This window comes from Carassius carassius, chromosome 50, assembly GCF_963082965.1.
Source record: "Carassius carassius chromosome 50, fCarCar2.1, whole genome shotgun sequence".
Taxonomy (NCBI): Eukaryota; Metazoa; Chordata; class Actinopteri; order Cypriniformes; family Cyprinidae; genus Carassius; species Carassius carassius.
This window is the reverse complement of record NC_081804.1, coordinates 21,544,072-21,564,122: the sequence shown is the minus strand read 5'-3', so window position 1 is coordinate 21,564,122 and position 20,051 is coordinate 21,544,072. Positions and strand designations below refer to the sequence as shown.

Sequence of the window (20,051 nt, the reverse complement as noted above, 5' to 3'; positions counted from 1 at the left end):
CCTTAAATTTAAAATTAAATTAAAAAATGTATTTATTTTAAAATGTATTTAAATTTTAATGGGAGCGGATCACACACATCTGTGCTGTCTGACAGTGAAGCAAGGTCTGTCACGTCTCTGAGCTCAGGCAGAGATTCAGAGGAACACATGTATGTTCAGAGATGAACAGTTTCTGTTTAAACTGGCCTACCTCAGCAGCTTCCTCACCTGGCAGACCAGATCAATGCATTCAGCCGAAAGCTTGAGGTCCAGGGCAGGCGCCTGGATCAGCGAAACACCTGTCGCTGAAAACACTGATTCTGGAGCTAGCACAGTTATCCTTGTATTAAACAGCACATCTCTTCCCAGAAACACTTCCTGAACAACAGTGCTCAGTATGATCCAATCAATGCAGCAGGTTGGTATTTTGACATTTTATTGAATATTATACTCATATATTATACATGCATTTGTTGTATGGTACTTACTAATTGGAATAGATTGTTGTCAAACAGATTTCTTTGTGTTTATTATGCAATGACAAATAAAGTTAGCCTATTTCTTTCTATTCTGTCATGAGCACCTGCTGAGGAGGACCAGTTTATTGAGATGACATCAGAGGCTGAATCTTAGTTCTGGTTTGGGCTGGAGAGGGAGTCTGTGTGCATTCCTCTTCCCTTTGACCCATCATATCTCTGCATGATGGGTTCCATCATATCTCTGCATGATGGGTTCCATCATATCTCTGCGTGATGGTTAGGGTTAAGGTTAGCAGTAATTTCTTACTGCTAAATTCTGAAAAAACAGAGTTGTTAATTATAGGACCTAAAAACTCCGCTTGTAATAACCTAGAACACTGTCTAAGACTTGATGGTTGCTCTGTCAATTCTTCATCATCAGTTAGGAACCTAGGTGTGCTACTTGATCGCAATCTTTCCTTAGAAAGCCACGTTTCTAGCATTTGTAAAACTGCATTTTTCCATCTCAAAAAAATATCTAAATTACGGCCTATGCTCTCAATGTCAAATGCAGAAATGTTAATCCATGCATTTATGACCTCAAGGTTAGATTATTGTAATGCTTTATTGGGTGGTTGTTCTGCACGCTTAGTAAACAAACTACAGCTAGTCCAAAATGCAGCAGCAAGAGTTCTTACTAGAACCAGGAAGTATGACCATATTAGCCTGGTCCTGTCAACAGTGCACTGGCTCCCTATCAAACATCACATAGATTTTAAAATATTGCTTATTACTTATAAAGCCCTGAATGGTTTAGCACCTCAGTATTTGAATGAGCTCCTTTTACATTAAAATCCTCTACGTCCGCTACGTTCTCAAAACTCAGGCAATTTGATAATACCTAGAATACCAAAATCAACTGCAGGCGGAAGATCCTTTTCCTATTTGGCGCCTAAACTCTGGAATAACCTACCTAACATTGTTCGGGAGGCAGACACACTCTTGCAGTTTAAATCTAGATTAAAGACCCATCTCTTTAACCTGGCTTACACATAACATACTAATATGCTTTTATTATCCAAATCCGTTAAAGGATTTTTAGGCTGCATTAATTAGGTAAACCGGAACCGGAAACACTTCCCATAACACCCTATGTACTTGCTACATCATTAGAAGAATGGCATCTACGCTAATATTTGTCTGTTTCTCTCTTGTTCCGAGGTCACCGTGGCCACCAGATCCAGTCTGTGTCCAGATCAGAGGGTCACTGCAGTCACCCGGATCCAGTACGTATCCAGACCAGATGGTGGATCAGCACCTAGAAAGGACCTCTACATCCCTGAAAGACAGCGGAGACCAGGACAACTAGAGCCCCAGATACAGATCCCCTGTAAAGACCTTGTCTCAGAGGAGCACCAGGACAAGACCACAGGAAACAGATGATTCTTCTGCACAATCTGACTTTGCTGCAGTCTGGAATTGAACTACTGGTTTCGTCTGGTCAGAGGAGAACTGGCCCCCAACTGAGCCTGGTTTCTCCCAAGGTTTTCTTCTCCATTCTGTCACCGATGGAGTTTCGGTTCCTTGCCGCTGTCGACTCTGGCTTGCTTAGTTGGGGACACTTCATCTACAGCGATATCGTTGACTTGATTGCAAATAAATGCACAGACACTATTTAACTGAACAGAGATGACATCACTGAATCCAATGATGAACTGCCTTTAACTATCATTTTTGCATTATTGACACTGTTTTCCTAATGAATGTTGTTCAGTTGCTTTGACGCAATGTATTTTGTTTAAAGCGCTATATAAATAAAGGTGACATTGACATTGATGGGTTCCATCATATCTCTGCGTGTTGGGTTCCATCATATCTCTGCGAGATGGGTTCCATCATATCTCTGCGAGATGGGTTCCATCATATCTCTGCGAGATGGGTTCCATTATATCTCTGCGAGATGGGTTCCATTATATCTCTGCGTGATGGGTTCCATCATATCTCTGCGAGATGGGTTTCATCAGATCTCTGCGTGATGGGTTCCATCAGATCTCTGCGAGATGGGTTCCATCAGATCTCTGCGAGATGGGTTCCATCATATCTCTTATCTCTGCGAGATGGGTTCCATCAGATCTCTGCGTGATGGGTTCCATCAGATCTCTGCGAGATGGGTTCCATCAGATCTCTGCGAGATGGGTTCCATCATATCTCTTATCTCTGCGAGATGGGTTCCATCAGATCTCTGCGTGATGGGTTCCATCATATCTCTGCGAGATGGGTTCCATCAGATCTCTGCGTGATGGGTTCCATCAGATCTCTGCGAGATGGGTTCCATCAGATCTCTGCGAGATGGGTTCCATCAGATCTCTTATCTCTGCGAGATGGGTTCCATCAGATCTCTGCGAGATGGGTTCCATCATATCTCTGCGAGATGGGTTCAATCAGATCTGATCACACTCTGTGTTTGATATGTCAGTGTCACCATCAATGAGAACTGCAAGGTGCTTTGCTGTTCTCAGCTTAGCAGCTAGGTTCTCTTTCAAGAGATCGGCAACTTGTCCAATCATTTCTGCACACCTGTATGAATGAGAACACTGTTGTAAAACACTTATGGTTTGTAATTTTAAGTTTTATTGGATACAAACAGTGTTGCAGAACAACTGCTTATCTCCCTGCAACTGAGGCCAAGAAATAAATACATAGCCTGGCATATGTAGTATGTAGTATACACATACTAAGCTACATACTGTTACATAACATGACTGACATCACATGCAGTTACATTACTTATCATAATGGTACTATACACATGCCAGAATGACAACATTGCTTTGTTTTAGTAAAAAGCTATGATTTTAAATATTATTATTATTACTACTATATTAATATTATTGGAAAATATTACCTGACATGGTTGTCATAGGTTGGGTTGATATCAACGCCGTTCTTCTTGTGCAGCGTGATAAGTGGCCCAAACTTGACAAACGGCTCTTCCTCCTTGGCAATGAAGTAGGCGATGTTCATTTTGATTTTAAGCTGCCTCCTCATCTCCACCTCGGACAACATCACCTGCCTGTCCAGAGCTGCGGTCACTGTCAAGGCTGGTTTGTTTTGTCTCAGCATGTAACTGTCTCTGCAGGCGATGTGCCGCTTGGAGCAGTTATGTTTGGTTACACTATCTTTTTTAAAATGGGGGTTTCCAGAAACAAATGCCGAATTTCCTGCCTGCTTTTGGCCTTTACAGTATTTACAAAACATGAGGTTGTCCTCAAATTCCAACCAGGAGAAGAGCTTGATCCAGTCGGCTTTAAATTTGTAAACCTTGCTAGCACTACCGGTGCTAGCTAGGCTAACTGTTGGCATCTCCTCCGGCTCGACGGAGTCAACATCGTCAGTCCCAGATTCCACTTCTCCCACATTTCTCTCACCGATGTCCGCTCTGTCAGCGGTTTCGCTTTGCTTTTTTAGGAAATACGAGTCAATTCTCTTCATTGTACACGGTCAGTTAATTTTCCTTCAACGTTCGAGTTGAGCGGGCTACGACTGTCACACCGATATCGCTCCGCTCAACTCCACCGCATCGTCGGACTCCGCAGTGGCGTGGAGAAACTAGTCCTCCTCTCGTACACACGTACACACACACACACACACACACACACACACACACACACATAGAGAGATCAATCTGTCCTAATTTTAACTTCCGCGGGCGGGGAATCGCCCGTGCTGGCCGGGCGGCGTGGATGTTTTCATTCATAAACTCGCCGCAGGGCGACGTCACCGCATCTCATCACATGAGTTCTGTGTTTTGCAGGTGTGAAAAAGAAGTTGTAGGACAGTGCTTGTCCATTTTTTATACAGAGATGCGCGAGAATTGTGGGCTACTCTACTTTGATACACATAGTATGGATTTAGTTTAGGAGCAAAATGCGAATGAAAGGGTTGAAATCCGTAGTCGCACCGGTGCTCCCTTTTTATTTTTTCTACTCGCACAAACTATTTTTAGGCGCATATGCGAGTGAAATGCTCGCACTGTACAGCCCTGTCTCTGCGAGATGGGTTCCATCATATCTCTGCGAGATGGGTTCCATCATATCTCTGCGAGATGGGTTTCATCATATCTCTGTGTGATGGGTTCCATCATATCTCTGCGATATGTGTTCCATCATATCTCTGCGAGATGGGTTTCATCAAATCTCTGCGAGATGGGTTTCATCATATCTCTGCGTGATGGGTTTCATCATATCTCTGCGAGATGGGTTTCATCAAATCTCTGCGAGATGGGTTCCATCATATCTCTGCGAGATGGGTTCCATCATATCTCTGCGAGATGGGTTCCATCATATCTCTGCGTGATGGGTTCCATCATATCTCTGCGAGATGGGTTTCATCAAATCTCTGCGAGATGGGTTCCATCATATCTCTGCGTGATGGGTTTCATCATATCTCTGCGATATGTGTTCCATCATATCTCTGCGAGATGGGTTTCATCAAATCTTTGCAAGATGGGTTCCATCATATCTCTGCGTGATGTGTTCCATCATATCTCTGCGAGATGGGTTTCATCAAATCTTTGCGAGATGGGTTTCATCAAATCTTTGCGAGATGGGTTCCATCATATCTCTGCGTGATGGGTTCCATCATATCTCTGCGAGATGGGTTCCATCATATCTCTGCGATATGGGTTCCATCATATCTCTGCGAGATGGGTTTTTCAGAAAACAGATCTCAGCTGAACATCGAGCATGATTTGAGAGTGTCTGTATCAAGCCTGCAACCCTTCTTCTTTGAGTAATAGTGCAGTGCATAACAGGCCCACTGCAGCCACTAATGCAGGGATAACCTGCCGAAAGGATTTCTCTTCTTTTCTTTTTCACAGATTGCAAAGTGGCACTTTTATATCTTTTCTATTTTTTAAATTAGTACAAATTTTGACACAGCTGCACTTTTATTTTCTCTCTCTTTTTTATTTCATGCAACTTATGACACGGTTGCACTTGTATTTTCTTTATTTTTGAACTTTCTGTTATTTGATGTATATAGTTTGTATTTTAGATACTTGTTAGCTCAGTAAGTTGGAACATGTTAAGCTTGTTGCGCTTTTCATTAGCATTATGTTGGGGCGATGGGGGCAGGTGGGGCTTGTCTAATATAAAGTGGGGAAAGAGCAACCACTGGCCTAGACAATCGGCATGTTTGCTCTTATAAACACGAGACGAGCATAAGTGTCCAACAGAGTTTCAGTCCTGATGAATGAAGAGCTCGATGATCACAGATGTGTATCTAGCTCATATTTACACAGAAGAGCGCATTATAAAGCAGCAGAGCTTTAAACAGCTCAGAGTAATCATGTCTTCTCTATAAAACTTGCTTACTTTGGGTCACTTCTACAGCGATATCGTTGACTGCACAGAAACTATTTAAACAGATGATGACGTCACTGATTTCAATGATGAACTGCCTTTAACTATCATTTTTGCATTATTGACACACTGTTTTCCTAATAAATGCTGTTCAGTTGCTTTGACGCAATGTATTTTGTTTAAAGCGCTATATAAATAAAGGTGACTTGACAACGATTCGATTGTCAGAGCATATACCGGGATTTTTGAAAAGGTCCTGTTCACACACAATCAATTAATGATAATTTACGAGTGAAGACCGTGTGTGAAAGGAAACTCTTCCTCTGTACGCGGTGAATGTGAAAACAAAACGTTCACCTGGGAAAAAGGTGTATCTCACGTGATTTGTAACGTAAACCTTTGCCAGCTCGAGAATACTAAATGTATTATATCGCGATTTCAAAATAAAAGTCTCGGAATGTGGCCAAATATTGACGCGTTAAATTGAAACGTCATCAGGCCGTTGGCGCGCTCTTGCAGGTATTGGTTTTAGGATTATGTTCATATTGTGCGTAAGAATATCACATTATGTATTCTAACAGTGTTGTTCATTTCAACCAGGTTTCTTTTTGATTTTTTATTTGGACCAAATTATTATGGCTTCATCGTTAGTTTATATAAATAGTCATAGTAAAGCCTGGTTTTCACTTCTGTCCGGTCTGTTTGTTACTACCCAGACAGCAAGCAGTGTCATCCCAGACCTGGGCCACATGGATCTCCCGCAGGCCAGATGTGGGCAGAAACCGCTTGCTGTCTGGGTTAATATCAGATTACTCCGTTGTCTAAATCATTAGTTACATCCCTAGATTAGTTTAAATATTTCTAAATACAACTGCATTGTTTTACTTTTTGTGATTAAAAGACATGTTTTGTAATTGTAAATGTATTTAAACCATATTAAAATAGTCATCTGTATTGAGTCTCACCTGTTAAGTGTGTGGTCACACCTGTAGTGTCGAAGCAGTGATATAGTCTTCGTTTTCCAAGTGTATGATACAGATTTCATTCTTCAGGTCAATCAAATTCATGAAAAAGAAAATCATTTTGAATAAAATAACTGGTAAAAAAAAAGAAAAAAAGTGTTCAGTCAAAAATGAGCACCATCAGAAAAGAAACGTGCAAATATACTGAGAAAACAGTGTATAATCTACAAATCATCTGCAGCCATGAAGGAGTGACCCTACATTACCAAGAGTGCCACACACACACTGTGAACACACACTCGGAGCAGTGAACACACACACACACACACTGTGAACACACACTCGGAGCAGTGAACACACACACACTGTGAACACACACTCGGAGCAGTGAACACACACACACTGTGAACACACACTCGGAGCAGTGAACACACACACACACACACACACTGTGAACACACACTCGGAGCAGTGAACACACACACACACACACACAGTGAACACACACTCGGAGCAGTGAACACACACACACACACACACAGTGAACACACACTCGGAGCAGTGAACACACACACACACACACTGTGAACACACACTCGGAGCAGTGAACACACACACACACACAGTGAACACACACTCGGAGCAGTGAACACACACACACACAGTGAACACACACTCGGAGCAGTGAACACACACACACACAGTGAACACGCACTCGGGATTAGTAAACACACACACTGTGAACACACACTCGGAGCAGTGAACACACACACACACACACACACACACACACACACTGTGAACACGCACTCGGAGCAGTAAACACACACACACACACACACACACACACTGTGAACACACACTCGGAGCAGTGAACACACACACACACACACACTGTGAACACACACTCGGAGCAGTGAACACACACACACACACACTGTGAACACACACTCGGAGCAGTGAACATACACACACACACACACTGTGAACACACACTCGGAGCAGTGAACACACACACACACACACACAGTGAACACACACTCGGAGCAGTGAACACACACACACACAGTGAACACACACTCGGAGCAGTGAACACACACACACACAGTGAACACGCACTCGGGATTAGTAAACACACACACTGTGAACACACACTCGGAGCAGTGAACACACACACACACACACACTGTGAACACACACTCGGAGCAGTGAACACACACACACACACACACACACTGTGAACACACACTCGGAGCAGTGAACACACACACACACACACACACTGTGAACACACACTCGGAGCAGTGAACACACACACACACACACACACTGTGAACACGCACTCGGAGCAGTGAACACACACACACACACACACTGTGAACACACACTCGGAGCAGTGAACACACACACACACACTGTGAACACGCACTCGGAGCAGTAAACACACACACACACACACACACTGTGAACACACACACACACACACTGTGAACACACACACACACACTGTGAACACACACTCGGAGCAGTGAACACACACACACACTGTGAACACACACTCGGAGCAGTGAACACACACACACACACACAGTGAACACACACTCGGAGCAGTGAACACACACACACACATTGTGAACACGCACTCGGAGCAGTGAACACACACACACACTGTGAACACACACTCGGAGCAGTGAACACACACACACACACACAGTGAACACACACTCACTGTGAACACGCACTCGGAGCAGTGAACACACACACACTGTGAACACGCACTCGGAGCAGTGAACACACACACACACACACACACACACACACACACACACTGTGAACACGCACTCGGAGCAGTGAACACACACACACACACACACACACTGTGAACACGCACTCGGAGCAGTGAACACACACACACACACTGTGAACACACACTCGGAGCAGTGAACACACACACACACACACACTGTGAACACACACTCGGAGCAGTGAACACACACACACACACACACTGTGAACACGCACTCGGAGCAGTGAACACACACACACACACACACACACACACTGTGAACACACACTCGGAGCAGTGAACACACACACACACACACACACACACAGTGAACACGCACTCGGAGCAGTAAACACACACACACACAGTGAACACACACTCGGAGCAGTGAACACACACACACACACACACACACACACACACACACACACACAGTGAACACACACTCGGAGCAGTGAACACACACACACACACTGTGAACACACACTCGGAGCAGTGAACACACACACACACACACACTGTGAACACGCACTCGGAGCAGTGAACACACACACACACACTGTGAACACACACTCGGAGCAGTGAACACACACACACACACACACTGTGAACACACACTCGGAGCAGTGAACACACACACACACACACACTGTGAACACGCACTCGGAGCAGTGAACACACACACACACACACACACACACACACACACACTGTGAACACACACTCGGAGCAGTGAACACACACACACACACACACACAGTGAACACGCACTCGGAGCAGTAAACACACACACACACAGTGAACACACACTCGGAGCAGTGAACACACACACACACACACACACACACACAGTGAACACACACTCGGAGCAGTAAACACACACACACACAGTGAACACGCACTCGGAGCAGTGAACACACACACACACACTGTGAACACACACTCGGAGCAGTGAACACACACAGACACACAGTGAACACACACACACAGTGAACACACACTCGGAGCAGTAAACACACACACACACACACACACACAGTGAACACACACTCGGAGCAGTAAACACACACACACACTGTGAACACACACACACAGTGAACACACACACACACACACACTGTGAACACACACTCGGAGCAGTGAACACACACACACACAGTGAACACGCACTCGGGATTAGTAAACACACACACTGTGAACACACACTCGGAGCAGTGAACACACACACACACACACACACACACACACTGTGAACACACACTCGGAGCAGTGAACACACACACACACACACACACACACAGTGAACACACACTCGGAGCAGTGAACACACACACACACACAGTGAACACGCACTCGGAGCAGTGAACACACACACACACACACTGTGAACACACACTCGGAGCAGTGAACACACACAGACACACAGTGAACACACACACACAGTGAACACACACTCGGAGCAGTAAACACACACACACACACACACACACACACACACACACACAGTGAACACACACTCGGAGCAGTAAACACACACACACACTGTGAACACACACACACAGTGAACACACACACACAGTGAACACACACACACACACACACTGTGAACACACACTCGGAGCAGTGAACACACACACGGAGCAGTGAACACACACACAGTGAACACACACACACAGTGAACACGCACTCGGAGCAGTAAACACACACACACAGTGAACACACACTCGGAGCAGTAAACACACACACACACACACACACACACAGTGAACATGCACTCGGAGCAGTAAACACACACAGTGAACACACACTCGGAGCAGTGAACACACACAGTGAACACACACACACACTCACTCACAGTGAACACACACTCGGAGCAGTAAACACACACACACACACACAGTGAACACACACTCGGAGCAGTAAACACACACACTGTGAACACACACTCGGAGCAGTGAACACACACAGTGACACACACACACACACACACACACACACTGTGAACACGCACTCGGAGCAGTGAACACACACACACACACACACACACAGTGAACACACACACACACACACAGTGAACACACACTCGGAGCAGTGAACACACACACACACACACACACAGTGAACACACACTCAGAGCAGTGAACACACACACACACACACAGTGAACACGCACTCGGAGCAGTAAACACACACACACTGTGAACACGCACTCGGAGCAGTGAACACACACACACACAGTGAACACACACTCGGAGCAGTAAACACACACACACACACACACACTGTGAACACGCACTCGGAGCAGTGAACACACACACACACACACACACAGTGAACACGCACTCGGAGCAGTGAACACACACACACACAGTGAACACACACACACACACACACACACACACACACACAGTGAACACGCACTCGGAGCAGTGAACACACACACACACTGTGAACACGCACTCGGAGCAGTGAACACACACACACACAGTGAACACACACTCGGAGCAGTAAACACACACACACACACACACACAGTGAACACGCACTCGGAGCAGTGAACACACACACACACACACACTGTGAACACGCACTCGGAGCAGTGAACACACACACACACACACACACACAGTGAACACGCACTCGGAGCAGTGAACACACACACACACACACTGTGAACACACACAGTGAACACACACTCGGAGCAGTGAACACACACACACACACACACACACACAGTGAACACACACTCGGAGCAGTAAACACACACACACACACACACACACACACACACACACACACACACACACACACACACAGTGAACACACACTCGGAGCAGTAAACACACACACACACACAGTGAACACACACTCGGAGCAGTGAACACACACACACACACACAGTGAACACACACTCGGAGCAGTGAACACACACACACACAGTGAACACACACTCGGGAGCAGTGAACACACACACACACACACACACAGTGAACACACACTCGGAGCAGTAAACACACACACACACACAGTGAACACACACTCGGAGCAGTGAACACACACACACACACACACACAGTGAACACACACTCGGAGCAGTGAACACACACACACACACACACAGTGAACACACACTCGGAGCAGTGAACACACACACACACACAGTGAACACACACTCGGAGCAGTGAACACACACACGGAGCAGTGAACACACACACACACACACACACACAGTGAACACACACTCGGAGCAGTAAACACACACACACACACAGTGAACACACACTCGGAGCAGTGAACACACACAGTGAACACACTCGGAGCAGTAAACACACACACACAGTGAACACACACTCGGAGCAGTGAACACACACACACACACACAGTGAACACACACTCGGAGCAGTAAACACACACACACACACACAGTGAACACACACTCGGAGCAGTGAACACACACACACACACACAGTGAACACACACTCGGAGCAGTAAACACACACACACACAAATGAACTGGTGTGGCCGTTACCATGACAAAGCTGAGCCAGAAGACTCAAGGGCTTGAAATCGGATTGAAACACTGCCATAAAGAACGTTTTCCAAGAGAAAAAAGAAAAGAAAAACCTTAAATTAGAGGGGTCCGGTGACTTGACTGAACAAGTGTGACTCCCGAACGAACAGAGGGTTAATTAATAAAGCTCATATCCTGAACATTAACCTGCTCCATGAACGAACAATTAGACACACAGTGATCAAACACTCCTAATGCACTCGGAGATCAGAAACAATCATTTTATTAATCTGTACAAGACAAACACAACATCCTATTAAAAGTATTTACAGAAGATTTACACTAAAAACCACGTGTGAATGAAACGTAAACGGCTTCATGAATTATTCCTCCTCCTCGTCATCAATGATTGGTTTGGCCCTGAAACACAGAGAACAGGGTTCAGTGACACAAACACAAGAGGAAGCCCTCTCCACACCCCGACAGGAAGAGGAAGTCCTCTGCACTCACTTCCTGGGTGCTTTAGTGACGCCACTGCCGCCCGCCTCCTCATCATCATCATCATCAGACACGGGATGAAGGTTCTCCTTCTCCAGCTTCCGGCTGGGACCCCCGAAGAAGTCCCCGATGCCCTTCTGCCAGGGGGGTGTGGGCCGCGGACACACAGGGTTACCCCCCGCGTACTTGCCCTTAGCTGGAGGAGCATGAACACACAGACACATCACATGTACACCACTGTCCTCTCATCCTCCTCTACAGCGGAGCCCAACTGAGCTTTAAAATCACACTTCTTATAGTTTAACAGTCAGGATAGAGCGCTACAGGAACAGACTCGAAGAAGAGCTCAGGCAGTAAGAAAACTCGTGCGTGCGCGCGCACTCACCAGGCGTGCCCGACTGCGCGCCGCTGCTGTGCGCGTTCATGGATCCGGACGCGCCGAGTGACTTCCGTGGCGCAGAAGCGGCAACAGCTGAAACGAAAACCACAGCAAATCATAAATCACCTTTAATAAACACTACACAACACGCGACGTGCGGTCGGACAGAAGGTAACGGTAGTTCCGCTTCCGGAGCGCTTCACTGTGACACGCCGCGCGTGAAAGTGGCGCCATTTCATTTCGTCCAAAATAAACTGCATTAAAAACAAACCTTGCTAGCATTTACTACCTCTTAGTGTTCAAACAACATCAAGGAGACCATTCGCGCTGTACAAACTCTTATTAATCTCTCGGTGTCATTAACGGTCGCATCTGGCGAATGTTTACTAGACAATAAAAGAAACCGCGGCAAATGTTTACGAATTAAAGGAGTTCAGCTTCCTTTTGGTCCCATTTACAAAGATTTATTTACCAAAAAATAAAGAATATTTCTCCAAGTAAATTTGAAATACTTATAGTCACTGAGCCAAAATTATCAGCCAATGAAAAATATGAAATTAATTTTATTATTTTAGCTAAATATTATCTGCATAAAATGATTTGGCAAAGAAGCAAACCCTCCTTTTACAATTTCAGAATTACAGACCTTAAATATTGGAATAGCATTGAAAAAAAAAACAAATTAAACAAAACGATCAAATCATTTCATTATTTTAACTTTAATGCAGACCCCTAAGTGTTTTTCAATTATGTATCGGTGTTTTTTTTTTCTTCTTTTCTATTTTATTTCGGATCTTTTCCTGTCTCTCATTTTGTTCACCTTGTTAAGATCAGATTTATGGAGCTGTATATTGATTCAATTTTGTATACGTCTTAAAATTGTACTTTGACAAAAGGTTAATAAAAAAAAAAGGAGTTCAGATAAGAATAAACATGGCGTTTTCCTCATCAAACAGCACATGGCTCTGAGGTGTATTGATGTGAGATTGGCTGGAGCTGCAGCGTGAAGGTCTCAGCTAACGCTACCGGAGCGACACACATATAAATATAAAAAAAAGATCTCCTACCTTTCCGGTAAGCGCCGGGGACGGCATCGGCTTTAGTTCGGACCATCGCTCTCGCGGACCTGCACTAATAACGCTCGCGCTTCCCGCCGTCTTTTTAAAAAAGAAGCCCGGTCACATGACGTCACAGACCGCCATCCAATGGGCGGACAGGAATATGGGCCACGTGACTGTGGATTACACCGCTCCCATTTGACCATGGGCGAGTGGAGGTCCACTCTCAAACCGGAAATACGTCACCTCCACTTGAAGACATCAAGATGGCGTCGCTGGGAGTACTTCAAACTTAAACTCAGGTAATTTTATCTCTGCATCGCTAACATGGTGAACTGACGCTGTTGTAACGTTCAGTGTAAGAAAAACGCACAGGGCTTACGTGAAATTACTCACAAAAGGATTAATAAACACTATGGATTTATAGATTTATATCGCGAGCAATGTTGATGTCTGGCCACTGATCTATAAATCATATATACACCACATATAGTCATGTATAGATCAATGTGTCTGTCCAGTGTTTTTTTTTTATTAAGTTATCAAGTTCAGTTACAAACCTTTACGCCACATTTCAACAACTGAACACATATTATTAGTGTTGATACAGCCAAATAGAAAGAAAAAAGATGGGGGAAAAAACAAATAACAATAATCACACCATAAGATAAAACAGAATAAATAAAGGAAAGAAAAAGAAAGATGAGGGTCTTATTCTAACAACAAAAACAAGTTGACAAGAGTTTCTGGGCGTTCCTGTCCATCCTGTAATGAAGAGACTTTGCAAATATCTTTAGTTCATTCTTCCATCCGCTGAAGTGAGGTTTAACCTTTAAAAACTTACATCTGTGAATCTAGTATTTGCACAAAGTAATTAAGTTATTTATCAAGAAGTCTAGGATCTTTTCCTTCAACAATACTCCAACCCTAACTGAGATCCCAGTCAAAGGCTGTACTGATATCTGTTAGGAACGAAGCCAGTTCTGAAAATCCAGCCAAAAAGTCTGTTCAGATTCACATCGGAAAACATATGATCTACAGTACCAATATCTGTCTCACACAACCTGCATGAACGGTTCTCCCAATTAAATCTTTCTTGTAGGAAGTTATTAGATGGATAAATGTCATTTAGATTGTAAATGTTACTTCTTTGGCTTTAGGAAGAACTGAATAAGTAAAATAACGCTTCCTTATTTTCTTTGCCTCTTCTTCACTGAATTCTTGAAGAACATACTTTCTTTTCAGTTGACTGGGGAAGTACAGTTTGATAATACATTTCTGATAAACTTATTTGTTAATTGTTTGCTCTTTAAATTATTACCTTCAGTACATGACGGATAGCATAGGTGTAACTTAGTTTTTGGTGGCTTGTGGTAAAATAACGTAGTGAATAATGAAAGGACACGATCGATTTGTATGTGTATGCCTTTAGCATTTGTTGTATAATGTTAAAAAGGTCATATGAGGAGGTTATTTTCATATTTAATTTTTCATTCACTTCCAGGGATAGGATTGGCATGAAAGATGCAGCACTCTTTACATGTTAAATGTATGATGCCACCCTAGAAGTCAAAGTCTTTTCACATGTGACATTAACATGTACATATTTATTTTTTCTATTTTGTTGTTCTGTTATTCTATTGTTTGACTTTTTTGTTTCAGATCAAATGTATATCAAGTGTTATCCATGCTCATAACACCTCCACAAATAGAGACGGGAACTTCTTGTCTGCTTTGGGACTGTCAGAGGTGAATGATGCAGTACTTTTCTGTGTTGAATTTACATAACGTCAGTACACAGACATAGTCTTGTTCCAGTTTTGCTGTGCTCATGTCTTCTTTGTGTCCCCAGCACAGCAATCAGATGCATCAGAATAACAAAGCACAACTGTGGTGGCCCAGGAACCTTCAGCAACAAGTACATTGCTTTAACATTAATGATAATGCAATGTCAGTATTGTAATTAAACTTGACCCATCTGACGTAATTGTTCATGCCAGAGATTTAACAACACTGTCAGTCAGGAGCATATTTAACAGGAGCCACACTCAACTGGCTTGATCGTGACTTCAGTAAGTGTGGTTGACCCTCTTGTTTTTGTGGCTATAACAATTAGGCTAAGTAATCTCACTCTTCCATTTCCCTATCATGAAACGTTTGACTGAAACATGAAAATGATACTGAACAGGTGCAGTGAAGATATTTACACAGACACTATCACGATCTTAAGTACAGAAAGCCTTACATCATCTCTAGGTGCAGTCGCCTACAGTGCTGCCAGCTTCACAAAGACTGTGGGGCTGGTCACCGGGGAAATGGACACCAGGGAGTGCTTTTGGGGTTTACTCCTCAGATGACCACCCTGGCTACTGTAGCTGGGATTGCTTCACAGATGATGGAGGTCTTGAAGAGTAAAGTGTGTGTGTGTGTGTGTGTGCGCACATTGTGTTTTTACTGTAACAATTATGGTCACTTGCAGTTCATGTGTTTTCTGTGTAGTGTAAGATGTGTTTATTATTATTATTACTCAAAAACCATTAAAACTTCTAAATTGTGAAAGTTATTCTTCATTATTTTACTGTGGTTATTTTGTACATGTTGTTATTTTGATTAAAATACAAAATTCAACACACAAAATTCTAGTTGAGGTATTATTTTAATAATTTATTTAATATTTCATTATTTTTTCACTGCTAAATATTACAAACATAAGGTTAACTTTCTAAAATGTATGGAATGTTACATTGGCAGTTGTACATCGGTAAAACAAACATGAACAAAAGGCAGAAGCCCTAAAAATATGGATTGTGGATGTCTGTAGTGCAAATTGCTGGGGGGAAATAAAATAAAAATTGCAGTTGTGTCATAAACCGTAAAAGATTAGTATATTATTATTTTTTATTATTTCTACTAGGTAAAAGTAACAACGATAAAAGTACAGAACATATTAACATTACGTACAAAAAGGTGACATAACTTGCAAAGCACCCTTTATACATGTATATAATAAGTAATAATACAAAACGAAAGTTTGGTGGAGTTGACGTATTTTCGCTCTTGAATGGAGCTCCACTCGCCCCCGTGGAGGTGACGTAATTCCACGGAAAGTTTTGTTTTATTTTTTTTATTATGCCTTAACAACATATACAGAACAATACAGCAGACAAAATAATAAAGCCAGGGAAATAAAGGAAGAAGAAAGAAAAAAAAAAAAAAGGGCAAGACCATTACATTACTCAAATATTTTGAAGACAGAACATAAACGGACAGTTTTAGTAGCCTTTCTATTAGTACTACTTTGAATAGTACAAAAGTAATTTTCCAATTCTTTAAAAAACACTGTAAAACAGGGTTTTCTGTTAGAAAATTTACACTTATGGATGTGAAACTTAACTAAAAGAATAAACAGATTAATAACAAAGGCTTCGTTATTCACATTATCCTGAGTAAAATATCCAAAAACTACATTTTCAAATAGCAAAATAAAATTAGAGAGTACCTTTTCTTTGATAAACACGGAGACGTCATACCACAGCTTTTTAACAAAACTACAGTGCCAAAAGACGTGAGATACAGTTTCCAATTGCAAAGAGCAAAAAGAACAGAAAACATCAATATCCTTCTTAAATTCACTAAGAAAATGTTTAACAGGATAGAATTTGTGAATAATTTTGAAAGAAATTTCCTTTACCTTGTTTGTAACAAAAAACCTGTGAGGCAATAGCCAAACACTTTCCCAAGAGTTTCTAACAAATTTAGCCCAATAAGCAATAGAGCAAGGCTTGGTAGTAACCTCCTTTAAAAACAGATCGCGAATAGATTTGTTATTTTTAGTCTGTGAAAAACAAATTTTACCACACATTGTATCAGTTAGATTGACTATGGGCATGTCAACCCATAACACATCTCTAAATAAAGAAGTAATACCAGAGTTAATCGCAGAGAAATCAAGAGAGAATTCCTTATAATTCCACGGAAAGTGTTGCCCGGATCAACATGGCGGCCGCGTCATTAGTGGAGGTGACGTATTTCCGCTCTTGAGTTGAGCTCCACTCGCCCATATGTCTGCAGCCAGACCCTCTTGCACAAAAAAGCTTCCATGGTAACTGAGCCAGTGCGCGCCACCGATGATTACGTCACGCATGGAAATGGAGGCAAAAGAATCCCGAGTGGATACAATGTGTGTCTGAAACGGCTTAACTGAACAATAATGATAGGCATATTCTTTTTTGGCAGATACATTAAGTGAAAAAAAAAAAAAAATATATATATATATATATACATATATATTGTATCAAGTTATACTAAGTGCAAATAATGATACATTTTGTTTTCACAAAATCACAGCCATTTGTCTCCTTTATTCAGGATAAACCTCCCTTAAACTTTGATTATTCAACAGAGTATCATAAGAATACATTACTAATAAATAAAACAATGAATTTCATTGCAGTAAGGGCAGGGAATGTGTTAAACCTGCAGCTTAATAACAGCTGTCAAGTCCCTGGCCATTAGACTACTTAGAGAAAGAAAAAAGTGAAGTGACATACTATGGGAGGCCGTTTGAGACGAAACCCATTGAAATACTAGCGCGTACACGTGAAACACTTACACTTGAGCGTACATGATGTGAAAAACTTGAGCGTACATGTGAAACACTTATGCTTACATGATGTGAAACACTTGAGTGTACATGTGAAACACTTACACTTGAGCGTACATGATGTGAAACACTTGAGCGTACATGTGAAACACTTACACTTGAGCATACATGTGAAACACTTGATCGTACATGTGAAACACTTACACCTGAGCATACATGTGAAACACTTGAAACACTTGTGCATACATGTGAAACACTTACACTTGAGCGTACATGATGTGAAACACTTGAGCGTACTTGTGAAACACTTGAAACACTTGCGCATACATGTGAAACACTTACACTTGAGCATACATGTGAAACACTTACACTTGAGCATACACGTGAAACACTTGAAACACTTGTGCATACATGTGAAACACTTGACCTTACATGTGAAACACTTACACTTGAGCATACATGTGAAACACTTGAAACACTTGCGCATACATGTGAAACACTTGACCTTACATGTGAAACACTTACACTTGAGCATACATGTGAAACACTTGAAACACTTGCGCATACATGTGAAACACTTGACCTTACATGTGAAACACTTACACTTGAGCATACATGTGAAACACTTGAAACACTTGCGCATACATGTGAAACACTTGCGCATACATGTGAAACACTTCCACTTGAGCATACATGTGAAACACTTGAAACACTTGCGCATACATGTGAAACACTTGCGCATACATGTGAAACACTTCCACTTGAGCATACATGTGAAACACTTGAAACACTTGCGCATACATGTGAAACACTTGCGCATACATGTGAAACACTTGCGCATAAATGTGAAACACTTCCACTTGAGCATACATGTGAAACACTTGCGCATACATGTGAAACACTTACACTTGAGCATACATGTGAAACACTTGAAACACTTGCGCATACACGTGAAACACTTGACCTTACATGTGAAACACTTACACTTGAGCATACATGTGAAACACTTACATTTGAGCATACATGTGAAACACTTGAAACACTTGCGCATACACGTGAAACACTTGACCTTACATGTGAAACACTTACACTTGAGCATACATGTAAAACACTTGAAACACTTGCGCATACATGTGAAACACTTACACTTGAGCATACATGTGAAACACACTTGAGCATACATGTGAAACACTTACACTTGAGCATACATGTGAAACACTTGAGCGTACATGATGTGAAACACTTGAGCGTACATGTGAAACACTTACACTTGAGCATACATGATGTGAAACCAGAGGTGGGTAGTAACGAGTTACATTTACTTCGTTACATTTTTTTGAGTAATTTTTTGGGGTAACAAACATTTTTTGGAGTATATTTAAAGATGGGTACTTTATACTCTTACTTGAGTAAATTTTTGGGGAAAAATCTGTACTTTTACTTCGTTACTGTCG

General features: G+C 42.4%; 1 protein-coding gene and 1 long non-coding RNA gene across 2 annotated transcripts; one reads left to right on the top strand and one right to left on the bottom strand.

Moving 5' to 3' along the window:
* Window positions 1-12,340: 12,340 nt before the first annotated feature.
* On the bottom strand, window positions 12,341-14,161 carry LOC132133643 (PCNA-associated factor-like). Its single transcript, XM_059546524.1, has 4 exons — window positions 14,004-14,161; window positions 12,943-13,029; window positions 12,570-12,753; window positions 12,341-12,479 (listed from the first exon to the last, which is right to left on the bottom strand). The coding sequence occupies exons 1-4, from the start codon at window positions 14,047-14,049 to the stop codon at window positions 12,443-12,445; spliced, it is 354 nt and encodes a 117-aa protein (XP_059402507.1). The 5' UTR covers window positions 14,050-14,161; the 3' UTR covers window positions 12,341-12,442.
* A 1,563-nt stretch (window positions 14,162-15,724) lies between these two features.
* Window positions 15,725-16,557, top strand: LOC132133642 (uncharacterized). Its single transcript, XR_009429190.1, has 2 exons — window positions 15,725-16,066; window positions 16,183-16,557. It is a non-coding gene; the product is annotated as an uncharacterized LOC132133642 (long non-coding RNA).
* Window positions 16,558-20,051: the final 3,494 nt, after the last annotated feature.

Excerpts from the sequence above, each read along its gene's own strand:
- LOC132133643 (XM_059546524.1), bottom strand. The coding sequence starts at position 14,049 with ATGGTCCGAACTAAAGCCGATGCCGTCCCCGGCGCTTACCGGAAAG. Across the intron at positions 13,030-14,003 it reads CCCCGGCGCTTACCGGAAAG|CTGTTGCCGCTTCTGCGCCA; the intron begins GTAGGAGATCTT and ends TTTTCGTTTCAG. Across the intron at positions 12,480-12,569 it reads GTCACTAAAGCACCCAGGAA|GGCCAAACCAATCATTGATG; the intron begins GTGAGTGCAGAG and ends TCTGTGTTTCAG.